The 20849-nt window shown below is 40.3% G+C and overlaps 1 protein-coding gene across 6 annotated transcripts in view; it reads left to right on the top strand.

The window, feature by feature from the left end:
- Positions 1-6164: 6164 nt before the first annotated feature.
- Positions 6165-20849, top strand: part of TCF4 (transcription factor 4) — a 377861-nt gene continuing 363176 nt past the window's right edge. For 4 of the 6 annotated variants that reach the window (XM_056138182.1, XM_056138180.1, XM_056138181.1 and 1 more), the window contains exons 1-3: positions 8058-8202; positions 9220-9311; positions 11004-11076. In XM_056138182.1, coding sequence (XP_055994157.1) covers positions 9240-9311; positions 11004-11076 — 145 coding nt within the window. In that variant the 5' untranslated portion in view covers positions 8058-8202; positions 9220-9239. Of the gene's footprint in view, positions 6672-8057; positions 8203-9219; positions 9312-11003; positions 11077-20849 lie in introns of those variants that run through there. The other 2 variants (XM_056138179.1, XM_056138183.1) reach the window with 2 other exon arrangements.

The raw sequence follows: 20849 nt of genomic DNA, 5'->3' as shown, positions 1-20849 counted from the left end.
CAATTTCCTCATTCACAAAATGTTATAAAATGAAGCAATACAATGACAGCGTCTTTTCTTCTATTCACAATAATGAAGAGTCTGTCCCCGTGGTTTGGTAAATTAAGTCAATTACCCTTGTTCTATCTTTATGGTTTAGGATTCAGATGGTAAAGGCTAGTGGGCAATTACAAATTAAACTGAATATTTACTAGCAATAAAATTCAGCTCAAACAAAATCTTAAGAGAAAGCTATTTGAAAGGTATAATAAGCTCTTTAGCATAATGTGTGCATCTTGAAGATAAAGACAGGTTAATTCACTTAATAAATAGTTATAAAACATCTAATATGTATCAGGCACTGTGTTAGTTCTTGGTATGCAGTGTGAACAAGATTTATGTAGCTCCTGAATTATAGTGTGCACAGTTTGATGGGGGGGAAGACAGCAACATAAAAGTCAACACATTAACAAAAGAATACCAATTGGAAGGAATTTTATAAAGCTGAAGTGGCAGAGAATTAGAGAGGGTGCTTAATTTAGACAGAAGGGTTACTAAGGTTAGGAGGAGGTGAGATTTAAACTGAATCTAGCAGGATGAAAAGATTTGATAACAAACCAGCTTCAAGAGCTACAAAAAGAACTACTGGGTCCAGGAAATGTAGAGGCCCTGGGACACTTGGGACTGTTGAATCCTGTGGGTTGTGGATAATCCTTTCATATATAAGGACTGGATCTACCTTTCCCCGACTCCCCCCCCCCCTTCCTTTCCTTGCCTTGACTTTGCACATGTGTAGTTCTCCCGGTTGGGGTCTTGTTGGTTATATCCTTCTAAGAAATCAACCGAAAACATTGCTGGGAAGCCCTCCCTTTTCCAAACATCTTGCACAGGCTGTATCTTGCTCAGTATGACTTCACCACTCAATCAAAACTGCTCTTGACATTTATTATTTCAGAATCCTTAGCCTACATTTTCCCCTCAGGTCCTGAGAAAAATAGCTGCTGACACATGACACAAGGTAGACATTCAAAACTTAATTCGCTATATTTGGGGGACGAATTTCATCAGCTCATCAAAGATCTGATTTTGTTTGCTGATTTTTGTTATAATATAGGAAGGGTTGCGAAGAGCAAACTGGATGAAATTTGAAAAAGTATGGTATCGTAATCTGGCACTTGGTTGATGAAGGATTGTTTCTACTCACTGGCCACATGAACCTGGACAATCTACTTCATCTTATCTTCAACAGGAAAAAAGTGTTTGTTAATTATTATGTTAATACACAATTATTAATATGCTAGAGGCTGTCTAGTTCAAAAAAAGCTGTTTGTTCTCGCTCTGATATTAAAAGTGCCATTTTTAAGCATCCACTAGTTTATACAATAACGCTTTATATTTCATAGCAATGTGTCATCTTGAAGACTTTCTGTAATTTCATTTGATTTTAATGAGCCAAAGTATTGAAGATAAGTCAATTTTGAGGGTACATTTGACAAGGTGAGAAACTTTCCCATGTCATCAGACATTAGAAAAAGAAAATGATACTTATGCTTTTCTGACCATTTACGTCACATTTGTCTAGAATCTCTACTAGAAAGAGAGTTTACTCATAAACTAGAAGTCACTTTCCTCCCCCCCCCCCCCCATGTTATGGTGGTTTTGAAATACTAAAATCTAAAGCACTTTCTTTTTATTTTATTGAGTCACCATGAGCTACACTTAAAAAACTTTCATGTTTGAGTTTCAGTCATACAATGATCAAACACCCATCCCTCCAGTTTACATTTTCCACCACCAATGTCCCCAGTATCCCTTCCCCCCTTCCCCCATCCCATCCCATCCTCCTGCCTCTATGGCAGGCAGTTTCCTTCTTTCTCTCTCTCTTTGCTTATGAACATTATGGTTTGCAATACAGATACTGAGAACCCATCATGTTTGGTCCTTTATCTACTTTCAGCACACATTTCCCATCCTGAGCTGTCCCTCCAACCATCATTAACTTAGCGATCCCTTTTCTATCCCAGCTATTTCCTCCCCCAGCTCATAAGGCAGGCTTCTAACTGGGAACAATCTTCCTGGCCCTGTCTCTACAGTTCTTGGGTGTTAATCTCATATTATGATATTTTATATTCCACAAATGAGTGCAGTCATTCGATGACTGTCCCTGTATTTCAGACTCATTTCACTTAGCATGATACTCTCCATGACCGTCCACTTAGAAGCACACTTCATGACTTCATCTTTCCTAACAGCTGCATAGTATTCCATTGTGTAGATGTAACAAAGTTTCTTTAACTAGTCTTCTGTTCTAGGCACTTGGGTTGTTTCCAGATTCTGCCTATTGTGAGCAGTGCTGCAATGAACATACAGGTACAGATGTTAAGGTGTATTTTTTTTTTCTAGCTAAATTCCTTAATTAGAAGAACCATCAAAGCACTCAGGTAAACTCAGTTGGGGAAAGGCAGTGCTGCTGGAATCAGGGACACAATGTACAGGAAACAAAGCTGTGCTCCTAACAATTTGGAAAATACCCACAGAAGTAGATTATCTGCTTTCCTCAGACATTTAAAGAAGATATTCTCTCATTTGAAGAGCAAGTTCTTCTACTTATTCCTGGGTCTTGTTCCCTTGTCTTCATGATTCTCCTTTGGCTTGGTATTCTGCACCAGCTCTCTCCAGAGGATTCCAATATATCAGATCTCTCACTCACCAGTGACAATTGTCGACCTCTTCCTCCTTAGTTCCTGTAATCCAATCAGCTGGATTTGGTGGGCTAGAGCCTCAAGGAGTCATATGCCACCCACACTAAATTTTACTGGTATAATAGGATCTATGGATAAATTTCTAGGGAAATGGTCTCACATGAAAAAGGAACCTTCAAATATATCAGCTACGCTAGGCCTTTTTTATATGGTTCATAGAATTTCACTGTCTTCTTTCCTAATATACTTTCAGTCTTCATAAGTATGTTTGTTCTCCTGATACTTTTGGAAACAAGAACAATGCATATTAGTCCCTGATACGAAGTAAGAAGAAAACTATCTTTTAGACTGCAGGGCATGTGCACGTGGACTCGCTTCCAATCTGGCGCATTTATATCCTAGACACGATCCTATCATTGATTTCTTTATTTTGAAATTCAGGGTAAAGGGAATTCTTAAAATTTAGGAGGTAGATGGAATATTACATGATTGTCTAATTTAGCATCTGTGTATTACAGTCGATTTGCTCGAGCGGGCCCAGTAACGTCTCCATTGGAGACTTTGTTGTTACTGTGTCTGGTATTACAGTAAAAGACACTGACATCAATCCTTAGGTCATAGAGATGATTAGAGGTAGAGGAGGTGGAATATTTCACCGTAGCAAATGCTTGTGATCGTTTTTATTACATCATCTCAGTAGAACCTAAAGAGGTTTACTCTGGGAATCAGAGAGAATGCTCTTGATAGTGCAGCACAAAGAGAGTCTGAATGCAAAATGTCATTTTAAGATGAGAACAATGGAAGGAAACAGAAAACTTCACAATGTGTGAAAAGAGAAGAAACAACACATAAACCCTCGTTCTTCAAAAACTCAGATAAAAAGAAAAGATCTTGGGACTGGAGCGATAGCACAGTGGGTAGGGCATTTGCCTTGCATGTGGCTGACCCAGGTTCGATTCCCAGCATCCCATAAGGTCACCTGAGCACCGCCAAGGGTAATTCTTGATTGCAGAGCCAGATCTTAAAAATTGGTTTGAACTTTGTTACTGCCACTATAGTGCATCAGAAAATAGGGGTTAGTCAGTTCTTGCTGCCAGATGGCTGGTATAGGAATGTGGTGAATTTTGACTCTGGTGGCACAGAGCCTGAATGGTGGGCTCTCTCACTGAAGTTCTGTAATTTAGACAAGTTTACACCACTTACTAAGCTGCCCTCCGTCTAGTTACTAAAAGTTATGTTTTCTGACTCCCTTTATGTAAAATAACAGTACTAACATGTATCCTATAGCGTCATTCTTAGAATTAAAAACATCCATTATTTGAGCATTCCTTAGAATAGTGCTTGGCATTAAAAAAAAAACACCCTCAATACAAATGTATCATAGTACTTATTACCTATGTTTTTACGTTTCTTTCTGGGTTAAACTAAAAGGTATTCTTTTAGGGTGCAGAAATCTTCATCCAAAAGCCCTTGGCTAAAACAGAGCTATCAGTACATTCAGTGAGGAATTAGCAATGGAGAAGGAATATTTCTTTTTTAAAAAAAAATTATTATTGCTGTAGCCAACATGCTGATAATAGTGTTACTGTGCATTGTCCTGATGTGTCCTTACTGCACCTCACCATCACTAAAGTACACAAGACCTTGTCCTTGATAAAGGATAAGATTTATTTTTTTTCCTTTTATTAGTGAGTTACCGTGGGGTAGTTACAAACTTATGAACTTTCCTGTTTGCATTACAGTCATACAATAATCATTTACCTATCCTTCCACCAGTGCCCATTCTCCCCCACCAATGTTCCCAGCATCCCTCCCACCACCCCCACCCCAATAAAGGGTAAGACTTCTTAAGCTGAGGCTCCATGCTTATTTTTTAGGAAATTCATAAAATGGGCATTGTTATCTGCATCTCACAGACCAGAATGCAGACTAGAGAAAATACCTAGTCCCCTCCTTTCTACAGGGGAATAGTTTCTAAGACCGCTGGTGAATGTCTGAAACTGCAGCATTATGGGACCTTTTAACACTATTTATAAATGCAGCTCGATTTTCTACATGACACATCTCTCGAGGAGTTTAACACATACTAAAAGATGATCAGCAGCAAGAACTAATGACAGACCAGGTTAAACTACACGCGCCTCTAAAAATTATCTAGAATGTCTCTCAAAGCATCGTAGGGGACTGTACCCACCCGCCTTGAGAATCAGGGATGAGAAAAGGCCTAGGAGACACCCAACGAGAAAGGGTGGGGGTTGGGTATGACGAATGAGACAACATACTGTTGAGTCCTAAGCAGGACAATAATGTATTGTCAGCGCTGATACTCTTTTATCCCTTTTGGTGGGGGAAAGGTTGGGTAAGGACTGTTGTTAGTCAGGGGGAACAGTAAGTAATGGCAGGGATCTAATCCGGTAGTTTGTGTGCAAGTCCCTTAAACTCTCAGGCCCAAGCATCACTACTCTTGCATTCTGCGGCCTCGGGAAAATAAGGGTTACTGGAACCCAAGAATCTCCAGGCTTCACTGAGCTCCTGCCCACCTTGGTGACATCAACTAACTCCCTTTGGGTGCCTAGCGTCTACAGCACAGCATCTCTGGCTGGAGGGACCCGCCACATCATCCCATCTGCTGCAGGACTGCGAGATGCCATCACAGGGGTGGGCAAAATGTGGAATTACTGAGTTCTGGAATTTCCCCCCCCCCCCCAGTTGCATCTTTGGGTTGCCACGAAGGCTGGTCAATCAATCACCCGCAAGGGCGAGTAACAGAGGGGCAGCTCTTGGCGCAGCTTATAGGGGAGGTGGCTGGCGGTGGCCATGGCTCCAACCCGTCTTGCAAAAATACTCAATGAACTGCAAAAAGCGTCGGGGCCTTGGAAGTCCCCTTGGTTCCAGTGGGATCCCCCCAAAAAAGTGATGAGGAAGGGGCCCTGGGAGTGGGGCGGCCCCACATTCTTCTTCAATCAAGTTCGGGGGCAACTTGGTGGGGTCCACTCTGGGTCCAGGTCGCCCTCGGACCCCGCTAGGAAAAAGGGGGTCCCCACCGTGGGAGAGACGGGGACCCCGGCCGGTGCTGGCCCAGGCCCCGCGCGGCCTCCGCCGATGCGCACGCAGGGGGGACAGGCGGGCGGGCCCGGGGCACGCGCCCCCCGCCGCTGCCCGGGGCAGCATCAAGTCTCGACTGCCACGCTGCCCCTCGGAGTCCACGCACAGGAGCGCTCGAGGAACCGGGCGCGACGACCGGCCAGGAAGGGGACGGCCGCCTCGGGAGCTCCCGCGTCCCGGCCCACGCGCGACTCGCGCGCCAACCCCGGCACCCGCCCTCGGGCCCGGAGGAGGCGTGGCCGGCACGCGCCGCCATTTTAGGCGCCTCTCTACGCGCACTGTTTACCACTCTATGGTCTCCCGCTCCCGCCCCGCCCCTCCCCAGTCATTGTCTGGAGGAGCAGCCGCGGCCGCAGCGCCTTCTCTTTATAAGCCCGCAGTGCCCGGATGTGAATGGATTACAATGTATCTTTCAGGGAAACCTATTATTATCAATGTGACTCCACGGGGGAGTCAATGGTGATGATGATGAGGAGGAGGATGATGATGATGAGACACCTCTAAACTTGGAACAAGTTTAAGACTTTGTAAGAGGAGAAGAAAAAAAAAAGCCCATCAACAAGATTTGTTTGAGGACAAATTATAACTATCCTGTATTGATTTTTTTTTGATAAACAATGAGAAAAAGTTGTTGGATTTTTTTTTAATGATTTATTTTTTGGGGGAGGGGATTTTATCGCAATTTTATGGTGGAAAATGCAAAAACCAGAGCCAGGTGCATAATCTTGTATTCTGTGGATATCCCTGGAGCAGAACTGAGTACCAGTTAAAATACTTTTTTGGGGGACACACATGTGAGATACTAAGTACTTGCAGAAGATTTTTGTCTCTCTTTTTAAAGTCACTTTCCTTGGAATATTGTGAACATATTTGTGGCCATTTAAGGTAACGTTACAATTTGCTGTCAGAGTAAACTGTTTGTAATTGAATTTAATTTTTAAAATGTTGAACCCAGTGTTTTATTAAAACAAAAGGAACAACTATTAAGTAATTGCCAGTGGGAAAAAAGTGTGTGCATGCAATTTGTGTATGTACTCGCACATCTAGCAATAACAGCGCGTGTAGATGTTTATTTTAACACACGTTAAAATAGCGTATGTTGCATATACTGGATAAAGCACGCTTGCTATTGCGAAAAATAGAATTACGAAGCTTAATTTATATCCGAAAAAGTGATGTGAAAAAGTACGGTTTAAGGGTATGCAGGGCCTGTAATGGTAAATGTTGAATTAAAAACTTAAAATGCTGGAGAACAAGGACTTAGCGTGCCTAGGAACTCAAGTGTAAAAACAAAACAACATCCACCCTCAAAAATTGCCTTTTTTTTTTTTTGGCGAAGTTTGCAGCTATACTATACTGTGACTTAAAGGGGAGGGGAAGGAAAGTATGCAATTCAGGTTTCACCCCCCAGCGCAAAACTACCGAAATGAAAATATACCCAAGAAAATGTGGCTTGGTTTATATATGGAAAAGAAAAATATTGTTCCTCTTGGCAAAGTCTTTTTGCATCACGTGTATTTGCAGCCTAGTATAAACTTGCTTTGCCGTGTGTGGATGTGTGAGTGAGAGGGAACGAGAGTCAGAAAAAGAAAAGAAGTGAGGGGATGTAAACTCGAATTAATTTCAAAGTGCCTCCGGTGGATGTGAAACGGGCCACCACTGAACTGTTCAGTTTGGAGATGGCAATTAACGATCTAAGGGGGAAAATGAGGTGTTCGATGAATTTTCGTCTGTTATTATTTTTATTATGATTTTCTTTTTTGCGAGGCGGGGGAGATGTTGAGATTTTATTTCTCGGGGTGGGTCGGGATGGTGGTGGTGGTGGTTGGGTGTCGGGGGGGGGGGGTTGGTTGTTGGAGGCGTGGGCGGCCCGACCCGACCCGAGTGAGCCGCGTCTCGCCCCCCTCCACACCCGCGCCCCCCCGCGCCGGAGTCCCCCCCACCCATTTCTTTGCTGAACTTGCAATTCCGTGCGGCTCGGCGTGTTTCCCCCTCCCCCCTTCCCTCTCGTCCCCTCCCCTCCCCGGAGAAGAGAGTTGGTGTTAAGAGTCAGGGATCTTGGCTGTGTGTCTGTGGATCGGTAGTGGCGGCGGCGGCGGCGGCGAAGGAGCCGGAGCGGGCGCTGGAGGAGGAGGAGGAGGAGGAGGAGGAGGAGGAGGAGGAGGAGGAGGAGGAGGAGGAGGACGAGGAGGAGGAAGAGGAGGAAGAGGAGGAAGAGGAGGAAGAAGAGGAGGAGGAGGAGGAGGAGGAGGAAGAAGAGGAGGAGGAGGAGGTGGAGGAGGAGGAGGAGGTGGTGGAAGAGGAGGAGGAGGAGGAGGAGGAGGAGGAGGAGGTGGTGGTGGTGGAGGCAGTGGTTAGACATGAACGCCGCCTGGGCGCCGGCGCTGCACCGGGAGCCCCTTCTCGCGCGCGGGCGGTAGGTACCGGCGCCGGCGGCTTCGGCGGGGCCGCTGCGGGCTCGGGGCTCCGCGCCTCCCGCGCCTCCGCGCGCAGACACCCCTTCCCCTCCCGCACCTCTTCCCTCCCCCCTCATCTTCCTCCCCCCTCCCCACCCCACCCCCCCCGCCTCCCGCCCACCCTCCCCCGGCAAATGCCACTTGGAGGCACCGCGGACTTCGCTGCCAAGGGCCTGACTTTTAATTTTTCACGAGCCTTTTCTTTCACAAATTTAGGGTGCTGGACCATTCCAGGACCCCCCTCCCCCATCCCTCTCACCCCCCCCCCCCAACACCACCACCACCTCCCCATCCAACTCCGTCGCTTCTCCTTTCACCGACCTGGTCCCCCCCCCACCTCTCCGCCCCCCCCCCCCGTCCCCTCCCCTCCTCCTCCCCCCTCCCCCCCTTGGGTTGTGTTTTCACTCTGGAGACGCTCATCTTTAATTTCTTTAGAGCTACTTTGAAATGCAGAGGGAATGGGGGGTTGTGTGTGTGTGTGTGTGTGTGCGAGCGCGCATGTGTGTGTGTGAGTGTGAGTGTGTGAGTGTGTGTGTGGGGGGTGGGGTGGAGGGTGGGGGGGAAAGTTGAGACCGGATCGTTCTGAGTAGTTTCTCTTTTCTCTGTGATCCATTCATTTCTCGCTCTACCTCCTGTTGCATAAAATGATGCGCTGAAGAGCGGCTCTACCCACCCCCACCCCCACCCCCTTTCCGGATTTGCTTTTATAGTGGATGTTACCAGTTTTGATCGTCTCTTTGGAGATACAGTATCAATATCGCTAAATATATATATGATTCTTTTTTTTTTTTGCTATTGCTGCCTATTCCATCTTAAAACAAAACAAAACAACTCTCCCATTTCCCCCTCCTCTTCACCTTAATCCCACCCGCCCCCACATTCCCATCCCCAACCCCCCCAGTCTCCAAAAATCCGATTGTGTTTTCTCCAAGGATTGGGACTGGATTTTCTGATTGCGGTTATTTCCATGTTTCTAGGTTTGTGTGATTTTGCTAAAATGCATCACCAACAGCGAATGGCTGCCTTAGGGACGGACAAAGAACTGAGTGATTTACTGGATTTCAGTGCGGTAAGAAAGAACGGTGGAAACTAACAACAGCTGTGGAAAAATAAAAATAAACTCCCCCCCCAACCCCAAACACTTCAGCTAGAAACCGAGAGTAATCTAAAGGACAGGAATAATTTTTAATTGACTGAATTCCTGGTAAATCTGCAGGTCTTTTTGAGAAGTTTTTAACTACAATTGTAGAGTCTGATGAGAGATTGAGGCTTTTTCCCAGAGTTGAAATCCCTTCCTAAGACTAAACACCCCCAAGTAATGGACTCTCACGCCCCTGGAAAGAGAAAACAGACACCCCTGAAACTCTAAACTGCCCCTAAAACTTGGCCATATCTGAACTCTGACAGCATTACTAGTGCAGTAACTCATTTTATTTATCTTTTCATGAAAGTGGAAAGAGAAAAGAGACTCAGTAGTCTCAGAAGTTTTCAAGTCCCCATGTTTTGGATTCGGACCTCGAGTTTCCCTTAGTTGCATCCTTCCCTGGAATTCTGCGGAGCACACGCACTTTGGAACCTTCCCGGGGACCGTGTTTGTCAATTTCATCCTCTTGAGACCAGCACAAAGCGGAACTTACACACTTGTGGAGTTTTAGGGCTGTACTTGGTCCTTCTCCATCCCTCTGCTTCCCTTCCCCAAACCAAAGTCCTAAACATGTCTGGGGTGTGTGTGTGGGGGGGGGAGGGGTGTATTTAATTCATTTAGAAAACCAAATGAGTTTGGTGTCAAGATGCATTTGCAAAGCAAAATTTAAAAAATAAATCCACGAAACAAATACAATCCAAACCGCCTTCTAAGTAGGGCTCTTTGCTGCTGCTGCTGCTGCTGCTGCTGCTGCTGCTGCTCCTGCTGCTATTGCTGCTCCTGCTGCCGCTGGCTGCTGCTGCTGCCGCTGCTGCTCTTCTGGCCCTTCTTTTGGAGAAATGGCTTTCGGAAGTTTTGCCAGGAAACGTAGCTCTAGGCAGCTTTGTAGTCCCCTCTCTGCTTGCTGTACTTTTCTCCATTCGTTTCTTTGCTTTTAGCAGGCTCTGACTCAGGGAAGGTGCGCATTATCTAGCCACTAGATACGTCGAAGGAGAGGGAAACCAATTAGGGTCGAAATAAATGCTGGAGAGAGAGGGAGTGAGAGAGAGAGAGAGAGAGGGAGTGAGAGAGAGTGAGAGAGAGAGAGGAAGAGAGAAAGAGTCGCTTCAGATTGCTCATATTAGAGACGAAATGAGAATTTAGTGCAGGTGGCATTTTTCTTTTCATTTGGGTTCACATATGACAGGCAGATCTTAAATACAGGATGGAAATGGACATTGCCACGTTTATGGCCAAGGTTTTCACTATAAAACAAACAACTTTTTTTTTTCCTTCTCCTTTGTAAAACTAGAGTTTTCTAGAGAGGCTGCTACCCTCCAACCTGAATCTTGATAACATTATAGGGACTGTGCTTGTTTCAAGTGTACTAAGACTGCCCAGTACTGGCAATCTAATGAACTTGAGGAAAAAGAACAAAGTGGTAATGGAGGGGGGAGGTGGGGGGGGGGCAGCTGGTACTGTGCTTGTTTTAGTTTTAAGTTGGATGGTGATGTATTTTGCTAAAATGTGCCCTTAGCATAAACTCTTAAGTTATTTGGTAAGACTAAGATTGCTCTTTGACAAACTCAAGGCACAAATGTCTTCTTTTCAACAGTAATATTTCTTTGTTTCTTTTAGATGTTTTCACCTCCTGTGAGCAGTGGGAAAAATGGACCAACTTCTTTGGCGAGTGGACATTTTACTGGCTCAAGTATGTAAATTCTTTTCTGAGTGTGTAGTTAAATGTTCTTAGCTGTTTATTCACTCATTGTATGTTTTTGGCTCTGTTGAAGTGTTCTGAAAAAGTCATTGAAATTTTAGCCTGTAACGATACGGTTATTTCATTATGCATCAGTGGCATAACTTACACAAAATGTTATCGTATGTAAAATTAGAAATGGCTCTTTTTAAATCAAGGAAACGGTCTCAGGATTTTGTCATTTAATTTGAAAACAATTTTGTAATACATTTGTAATCAAATATGTCAAGATAAGGCCAGTGTTAACATAGGGGAATAAATTAATGTTCCCTGTTTGAAAATAGAGGGGGAAAAATAGAACTTTCATAAAAAGAGAAAATCTCTTGTAAATAATATTAATTATTAGGCACTATGTATAATTAACCCTGTTAAAGAAATGAGCACTTAATTTTGCAGATGAATGCTGCGTAGTAAACCGTAGCTGTAAATAGATAGCTACTTGCTAATCTCAGAGCCTAATATGATGAATTCATTTGTATTTAAAATATCCTTTTTGATGCTTTAGTTGTTTCCTTTCTTTAATCATTTACTTGTGCAATGAATTTTTGGTTTTATTTTAAGTTGCACATTTGGAAGGACTTTTACATTTCCTAAATGAAAAATGCTTGGGTGATGCTTTAAAAAGAGCACTATTCACAAAGGATTCTGTTCGCAGTGGTTATTTAGCATCTAAGGGGAGTTTTAAGGGATTCTCTGAAGGGCTTTTACTAAAAGTGGAAATTGGAAATATAATATTCATTTAAGATGTGTTTTTATTTGTCCAGTGACTTTCAAGTCAGAAAGAGACCATATATGATTATTGCCTGATATTCTTTAAATCCAAGGCTTAAATCCATATTTGCTTGTTAAACAGCTGCAGGATCTTAGGAGTTTTGGCAATGATCTGTAACAGTGCATTAGACAGAGTACTATTCTTAAGTCAGACTGGTAAATGTTGGCATCTCTAAGCTGTGAGATGCCAGTGGAATTGTCTGTTAAATATTGAATATAATTTCACATCTTTTAATTTTCATTGAGTGGTATAGGAATGAAAAATCTGTTCATCTGATTTGTATAATTGGTATGTTTTTTCAAATAAAATTAATGACTTTCTAAAGTTGTTCATTTCTAAATTGGTTACTTCTTTTTATGGCCTCCATAAATCTAGGGAATTTTTGTTTCTATAATTTGATTTTTAAAGTATGGGATGCCTCCCAGAGTTATGTTTCCTCTTTTATATTTGGAGTTCCACTTTGACAAAAAGTACTGTTCACCATAGATTTGTGTTTAATAAACTCTTATTATAGTTTCTGTTTAGGTCCTCATATTTTTGGTTGTATTAGTGGTGTATCTTTCCAATTTCTGTATTGTATTCTTTGTAGTTCAGATGAATAGAAGTGTCTCTTGTAGTCAAATTTTTTTGTTAGATACTATCAAAATAGTAATTTTATCTCTAATAGTAATTTTCTGCATGTTTTTACTTTAATAGTGTCTTTAGTTAAATTTAAAAGTAGATTTTGTTAGAAAGGCAGAGATTGCAAAGTCAGTGCTAAATCCTGTTTTGTACTTTGTAAAAAGGTACCACTTAGAGAGTGACTTCAGTGTATCAGTTTTGGTATGGTTTCATAAAGAAGGATGATTTAGAAGCATGAAATTGTGTTACATTTAAAAAGAAAACTATGCATCTGGTCTGTTTTCTGTGTGTTCACATTTAAATAAAGCCCTTCTTATGATGTTTAAGTATTTGCAGAGACTACTGCCTGGATAAGTATGAATGTATATTAAGGCATTTTGGTAAGTGATCCTGTGTTCAGACTTAATACAGTTTCTAAGACAATGCATACGTGTGTGCATGCACACAGCAGAGATATCTTCCTCACAGACACCGATTTCTAAGGAGCACGCTGTGATTGCTTGCTGATTGTTGAACTTTACATTGAACTCTAGAGGTGTAGTTTTCAGGCCCAAATGTTTCCTTATAAGGGTAAATAGTGTAGTGGAGATTTTATTCTAAGTGCTCAATTGATATGCAGAATATTCATTCAGTGCAGTATAATGGTGACTCTATAGGGTACAGGTTGGTGTGTTTGGTTTTTCTCTATCCAAAACTTGTATGAATTACAGGATTATCATAGAAGAAAATAGCTGATGGTTTTACTCAGTAGCAAAGAGAAATTCACTTTAAAGAATAAAACAATGAAAATCAGAATAACGGTAGTTTGCCCTTTCACTAGAAGGATGAATAAGAAAACCTTCGGATAAGAAAATAATGCTGTAAATAGCTTCATGTTGCTAGCCATTGTCCTGAGTGGGCTTGTATGTCACTTTCATGGATAGCTTTGGAACTTGGACCAGGAAGAAAGAAAAAAAAAAGCTGAACTATAAGTAAACTTTTGATTTTTGAATAAGCCAGTTGTATTTTTTTCAAAGTAGGCATAGTAATATTTCATACTTAAATTCCCAATAGCATTTGATTCCATTAATAGAGGATGCTTCATCGTGATTTGCAATGTGAGAATGAAAATAAAGTGTGGCCATATTCTCTTTAATCTTTCATTCCACAAACATGGTGTTTCCTACCACCTTAAGAAATGGTGAGGCTGCTAGGGAGAATGGAATGTAACCTGAGCTACAGCCTGACATTCCCAGGGAGCATTTTTCACATGAAAGGCTTTTGTCAACCCAGGAAAGGACCAGCAGTTTTTGTTTGATGTTTGCAGGTGTTCAGCAGAGAGTACTAAAACAATTCAGCCATGATGGTTCAGAGCTTAGATGACCTTACCAGAGAGAATTGGTGGGCTCTGGAATTATTTTTAAGAAATAGTGTAACCTATATGGCCACTTATACAAAGGGATTTAATATCCATTATATCATTGATCTTAAAACAAACTAAACACATCCACATGCCTGAATGATTGAAAAATTATTCTCATTAAAGTTGGATGGCAAAGTTACCAGAAGGAAAAAAAATGCACCTAAAGCCTTTAATTTGTTGATGAAAAGGGGCTTAATCTAATATAAAAGATAGTTTATTTGGTTAACTTTGAGTCTTTGTGGAGCAAAAGATAAACATACTCGATTTGGCATATAAAAAGTAGTTTTAAAAGTCGGACCACTAAAATTAGCTATCCTCTAAAACAGCCTTGGTCACATCTGTTCCATGTATTTACTGTCATTCTGTTATAGATACTACATCTTCCTGCCTTTCATTTGGAAGTTGAGTTTTTCTCCACTATAGCCATTTAGTTTTAGTTAGGTGTTCAGCATTCTTTGAAGCGTACCAAGACACTGATGTTGAACTATTAAGAGTGCCATTAAAACATACTACATACATGTGAGTCATTTTGGGAAGAAGGAAGACATTTCTTTACATTGATACAAGTTAGTTAAGCTGTGTTCATCTGACACTAAAGGACAGATCAACTTACTAAATTCAGTGGGAAAAAAAAATCTCATTATTTTTCTTAATGACAGAAAATTCAAACGGTCAGCATCTTGAATTTCCATCTGGACCAGTTTGAGTTCGTACTTAGATAGGTGAAAAAAATTGTTCTCCCATTAAAGGTATTCATTGAGTAGAGTTTAAGTGTGTGTTTGTGTGGTCGTAAGTCAGCCTTTATATTATAGCACAATTCACAATGGTTGGTGATTGTGTGGTTTTGCAAAGAGCAGAGTAATTTAATAGTTTCAAAAATAGGTTTCATTAAATCTATTAGAAGCATTGGATGTGAAGGATAGATATCCCTCAGAAACACACATCTCAGTGCCTTCCTTGTGCAATGAAGATAACTGAGGCCCAAATTAAGGTAGTTCTACAGGATGCCTTTATTTGTTATTTTAAAATACTAGTTTTCATTTGCTAATTCTCTATAGTCCTGCAAATCTCCTTTGGAATAACATTGGTTTCACTAGTATGTTTTTGTGTAATTTGTATTGCATAGTAGGGGATCAGGGTTTGTGTGCCAATGATATTTGTGCAGACAAATGCTTCTCCACATGCATGTATCCTTTGCATGTTTTTAAAGGTTTGGAACCAAATTTTGGATATTGATGATGTTGTCCTCGGGGCTGTATATGAGAAGCTATGATAGTGGGTAGATAAATGAGTGAGGAATAACTGAGAAAATTAAAATTAAAATACTTCTTAATATGCATAGTGATGTGCTACACACATATGATATATGTACATACATATTTGGTTTTGTCAGTTTGTTTTTGGGTTACCCCTGCTGGTGTTTTTGGGTGAGGGTCCTGGCTCTGTGCTTGGAGGGGCTCTCTTCCAGCATTGCACTGGAGAATGAACTCAGGCCTCCTGTCTGCAAAGTGTGTACCCAGACACTTGAGTTATCATCTCTCTTGTCCTTGCTTATGTGCTTTTAATCCTCACAAAAGCCCAGTGAGATGCATAGATTACCATGCTCAATTTGTGGATGAGGAAACTGAGATTCAGAGGTATTAAACGACTTGCTCTCAAGGTGTTGAGTAATAAATTAAATCTTAAATCCAGATCTTTCTTGTTCATTGCCCTTGACATATATACCCAGCTGGAGCTTCCTTTTTCAAAATTATATAGATAAATGTGTTACCAAGTTTTGGTATACAGTATTATTTCTAATTTTTCAAGTAGCTGAGCATATTCTGGATAATGATGTAAACTATGTTAATTATGTTTTCTGCCTTAACCCAGATATCTAGTCTTTTAATTTTCGTTTCAATTTAATGTAACTTTGTCTCTCTCATGTCGCTATTAGTAATTACCTTTAATTTTACTAGAAAATAGAGAGCTATTTTCAGTGTTGGGTTTTTTTTGTTGTAAATTTACATCTACATGGGTACCAGTGAAAATGTTCTATGTTCAAATACTTAATCAATGAACCCCAAAGTTGAGTTAACCAGGCCTGTTCTGTTAATATATAAAAACAATAACTGTAAGAAAGTTTTATAGTTTATTGTTAGATGTATGAAACTTAATATGCTAGAACAATAGTCCTAAATTCTGTCTGTAAAACCAAAATCAGAAGTTCTAAAGTTTAGCTGTGTCTATTACCAGACATGTGCTTAAAATGTTACATTTTTCTAAATTCAGAAGGAAGAAGCAGTACTCTATTTGACAGCAACTTAAGTAAATAAAATGCATTAAACAAGCACGGAAGATCCAAGATCTGTTGAGACTGAAATGCTTAACATTTTTGACAGCATCAGCAAATTATCTTTACCATACTATTGTAATGAAGAAATCACTTAAATAACAGATGAACAGCTAAGTCACATAAACATATATAATCGAACTATGTAATGAAAGTTTATGCTGTTAATTGCTGGAATCTGTCTTAAATGCTTAGAATCATGGAGCAGTAAAGACTGTCATATAAACAGTTTTGTTTTGAGCCTAAAATTATTCCTTTTTGCTTTCATCTGCTATGATAAACAAAGCAATTTTGTAAGCTTTGTAGATCAAACATTTACTCCTAATGGTAAACTACATTTTATATTGGAAGTTTGCAGCTTTGTCCAAGGCATAGATAGAGTTGAGTCCTGGTGGCCCCAGGCCTGTTATTTTCAATGTTTAGTATTATGATGCTATTTAGATCTGTTCCCATAAGCCAAGATAACAGATCTTAAGTTGCCTAATAAGGAACATGGTGTGTTTTGAAATGTTCTTTAGCTTATAAGTCTTCAACCAAAATGTTCTTGGACAAACCTTTAGAATTTATATCTGTGTGCTGAGCAAATCAGGGCTTGTGCAGACACTGGCATCAAAATGAAGCTAGGAAGAAACAAAGGAAAAATAATCTGTGTCCCTGCCATCCTGCTATTTTTTTTTGAGCAATTTTTTACCCAGGTATCTTCCAAGTGACTTAGATAGTGTAAGTATATGAGAAAGTAAGGCATATCACAGGGTTTCATTGAAAGGTTATTTTTGGTTGTTGAGTTTTTATTCTGAGTCAGATTTCAAAAATTAACTTTTCCTTAAAAAAAAGGGATAGTCTCTTTGTATTATCTATTTTTTTGAATCTGTGGGCTCTTTGGCCTTAGCAACAGTAAGGTATATAACATGAATTTTAGGTGGATACTATTGAACCATGTATTTCAGTGCTTATGAGAGAGAGATAGAGAAGTTGTAATTTAATTTTTGGAGAAGATTGGTTAACACTTTGTTATAAGTAATATCTATTTATTATATCAGGCTCACAGGAATAGCAAAAGTGTTGAAAAGGTTGTCATATTTGCTTTGATTTCAAAAATAAATAAAGGCCCAGTTAATCAGCATATCAAATACCCAGGTGTGTTTAAAATCAGTTTATATGGATGAATTTCACCACTGTAAGAAAAGTACTTTATTTAAAGGTGCAGCCACATGATTGTTCAAATGGTTGCTTTTGTACTTTTGTGTGACAATTAACATTTAATGAATGACTTTCTAGACTGCCATTGGTGGTAATTACGATATGTGGTTTATTAACTGCATTCCATTGTTGGATGTGCCTGTATTGATTTGTTTTGCAAACAACCCTTCACATGTTCAGCAGTATTTGTACATTACTTTTTAGTGAACCTGTTTCGTTTGCTGATGCTGGTAGTGCTTCTGAAATTTTTAGCATTAGGATTCTCATGTATTCATGCCTCTGTGATCAGAATTATTTTAATTAAAATAAGAACTTATCAGTTTTTTAGCTATAAAATTTTATACTTAGACCCTTGGGAAATCCTTAAAATGTATATTCTTTTTCAAGTAAATATTTTTTTTTTATAAATTTAGATTAACTGGAAAGTTTAGAGGTACTTTGTAATTTTTAGGTAAAGAACTCAGTTTTTTTGAGAGTTAAGTGCCTTTTGCCCAAACCATACAGTTAGTTTCTAGCTATACAGGACACAAATACAGATGTCCTGACCTGCTGGCCAGGGGCCCCATGCTGCTTTTAATTAAGGTTTGGATTCAATCCGTTGGTACCAACTGTATGTTTCTTAAGAAGGGGAAAACTTGTATAATCTGCCATTTTGAAAAAATAATCCAGATTGTGAGAAATGGACATCATAATGTGGCTCACTTGTCATCATGTCCTCTAATTTGGCCAAGGCAGTTGACGAATAACTGTTAAAATGTATTGTGTTATTAAAAATAACAAAGTAAGACCCATGATTAAATATCAAGGCTGTAATTTAATCTTGGGGGTTCTGGTGCTGTTCATAAACCATTTGGCTTTTTTCTGTAACAGATGACGTCAAAATACAGCTTGATTGAATTATGACCCTGGGTTATAGGAGCACCTGCTTGTGCCTTTTCACTTCATGACATGTCAGCATTTCCATTACAAACTTTTTTCTCTGACATTTTAAACTTTGACTAGTTAAACTAGACTGATGGTTGGCATATAAACTTTCAGCCCCCTGGGAAAAGACTATTTTCCGAATAAAACAGAGAAGGTGGTAAGAAAACCCTATTACGGAGTAGCTTTTAGAATGTTCTTCCTTGCTTTAATCTTTCATTAATTTAAACATTCCCTTTTGGGGTGCTTAGCTGAATTGCAAGGCATCCAAATGGAAGGGTTTTAATCTCAGATTTCCCAAGCCAAATCTTAAATACAAGGTATTTAGAGAACTGTTAACCTTTTCAAAGATCTAGCTTTTATTAGGAGGGTATTGATATGATAGCTCTGGACACTCTAGTTTTGGATATTATCCTGTACATGTTATGTACAAAGTGCTAAAGAGTATGACACGGGAAACATGCAAAATGGTGCTCTTTGTCTGAAATAATCTTTATTCCCACTTAAAATGAAAAAACTTGAGAATGAATGGTAAGGCTAGTTTATTTGCTTGTATCTGAAGACTTGCAGGAAATGATTTACTTTTGCCCTCTAGGTTTTCTGTGTTGGCAGAGATGAAATGATCTAGCAAGTATTTTGTCAAATAATTATATTTGGTTATACCCAGCAGCGCTGAAAGCCATTCCTTGTAAAACTTTTGGACCTAACCCATGGTTTCTGCATGCAGATTATCAGTGCAGTCCTTTGAGCTATCTCTCCAGCCCTTATCTGTCATCATCATTATCATCATCATCATCTTCATCACCATCATCATCATTGTTGTTTATGGGACATATTGACTTGTTTTCATGACTTACTACTGACTCTGTACTCAGGGATCATTCCTGGTGTTGCTCTGAGGTGGTGCTGGGGATTGAACTGGGGTTGAGTGCTTGAAAGACAGCGTTTGCTCCTGTACTTCCCCTTTCGCCCTATCATAAATTTCATTGATAGTTCTAATTTTTTTTTTCTTTGCTTTTTGGGTCACACCTGGCAATGCACAGGGGTTACTTCTGGCTTATGCACTCAGGAATTATTCCTGGCGGTGCTCAGGAGACCATATGGGTTGCTGGGAATTGAACCAGGGTTGGCCGCATGCAGAGCAAATGCCCTACTCGCTGTGCTATCGCTCCAGCCTTGGATAGTTCTAATATATTTGTATTTAGTACATGTTATATTCAACCTTCTGTGTTAGCAGGTTTTTTTTTTTTTTTTGCTTTCTTCGCGTGCAAGGCAAACGCCCTACCCGCTGTACTATCACTCCAGTCCCCTGTGTTAGCAGTTTGAGGATGTAGACAGCTCTTCAGGAGAAAGCTCCTTTTTCCCCCCCTTTTTGGGTCACACCTGGCAATGCACAGGGTTACTCCTGGCTCAGCACTCAGGAATTGCTCCTGGCGGTGCTCAGTGGACAATATGGGATGCTGGGAATCGAACCTGGGTTGGCTGCGTGCAAGGCAAACACCAACACCCACTGTGCAATCACTCCAGCCCCAAAAGCTCCTTTCTTTCGAAGGCATGTACTCTGAGAGGGAAGAATTGAAGACTAATACATAATCAGTGTGCAAGAGAAAGAGTTGTTAGTAGTGTGGAATTTTAAATAAATAAAAACTCATGTCTTTCTTGTGAAACTTGCAGTGAAGGCTTTCTGAGCAAAATAATTGCTTCTGGAAGGAGGAGTAGAGTTTTGACATGAGGGTGTTGGGACTGACTATGATCTGTCAGGATCACCATAGAGCAGTCACAGGAAAATTCTGGCAAAGGGTGCATTCCAGAGAGTGCTTGGAAAGAAAGACTCCTCTGCACTGCATTGAATCTAAGTCATCTAGGTGCCTGCAGTGATTTCCAGGGAAGCGTCCCTATGTTGCATGCCTTTTATTTTTCCCAACTGACTTTGGTGTTTCCTTGAGGGTATTATAGATTATAAACCAGCGATTTCCAAAAGTATATGCTTAGGATAAAATGTTGGGATGAAAATTAGAGTGTGTTCCCCATTTTTTTCTATTATATGATTTGGCAGTGGTAATTTCCATGAACCAGAATACTACTTTAGGGAAAATTATTTGACCAAATTCTGTAAATCTGAATTGCTCTGTAATGTTTGCTGTTAAATAGTTGTTTCTTATTGATTAACATAGTAATAAGACCTCATATCCTGGATCTTAAAACTGAGAAAATTATTTGAAATCTGTTACTGATACATAATATATTTATAGATCAAAAATAAAAGACCTCAAAGAAATCTTAACTAAAACTTAATGTTTATAAAACATTGTGAAATACCCTATTATGTACATTTGAATGAAATCTATTGTGATTGTATCACAAACAGGAAAAATATATAAATGCCATCTTTGCCTGGAGTATTAATGAGATTTAGATTTAAGTGTTCTTTTCTCTGTGTTCTCCACATATTGCAATGTAGCACATGCACCAGTTTC

The sequence above is a fragment of the Sorex fumeus genome, unplaced genomic scaffold (assembly GCF_029834395.1).
Source record: "Sorex fumeus unplaced genomic scaffold, SorFum_2.1 ptg000128l, whole genome shotgun sequence".
NCBI classification, from domain to species: Eukaryota; Metazoa; Chordata; class Mammalia; order Eulipotyphla; family Soricidae; genus Sorex; species Sorex fumeus.
The sequence above is the reverse complement of the archived record's forward strand: the minus strand, read 5'-3'. Positions and strand labels throughout refer to the sequence as shown.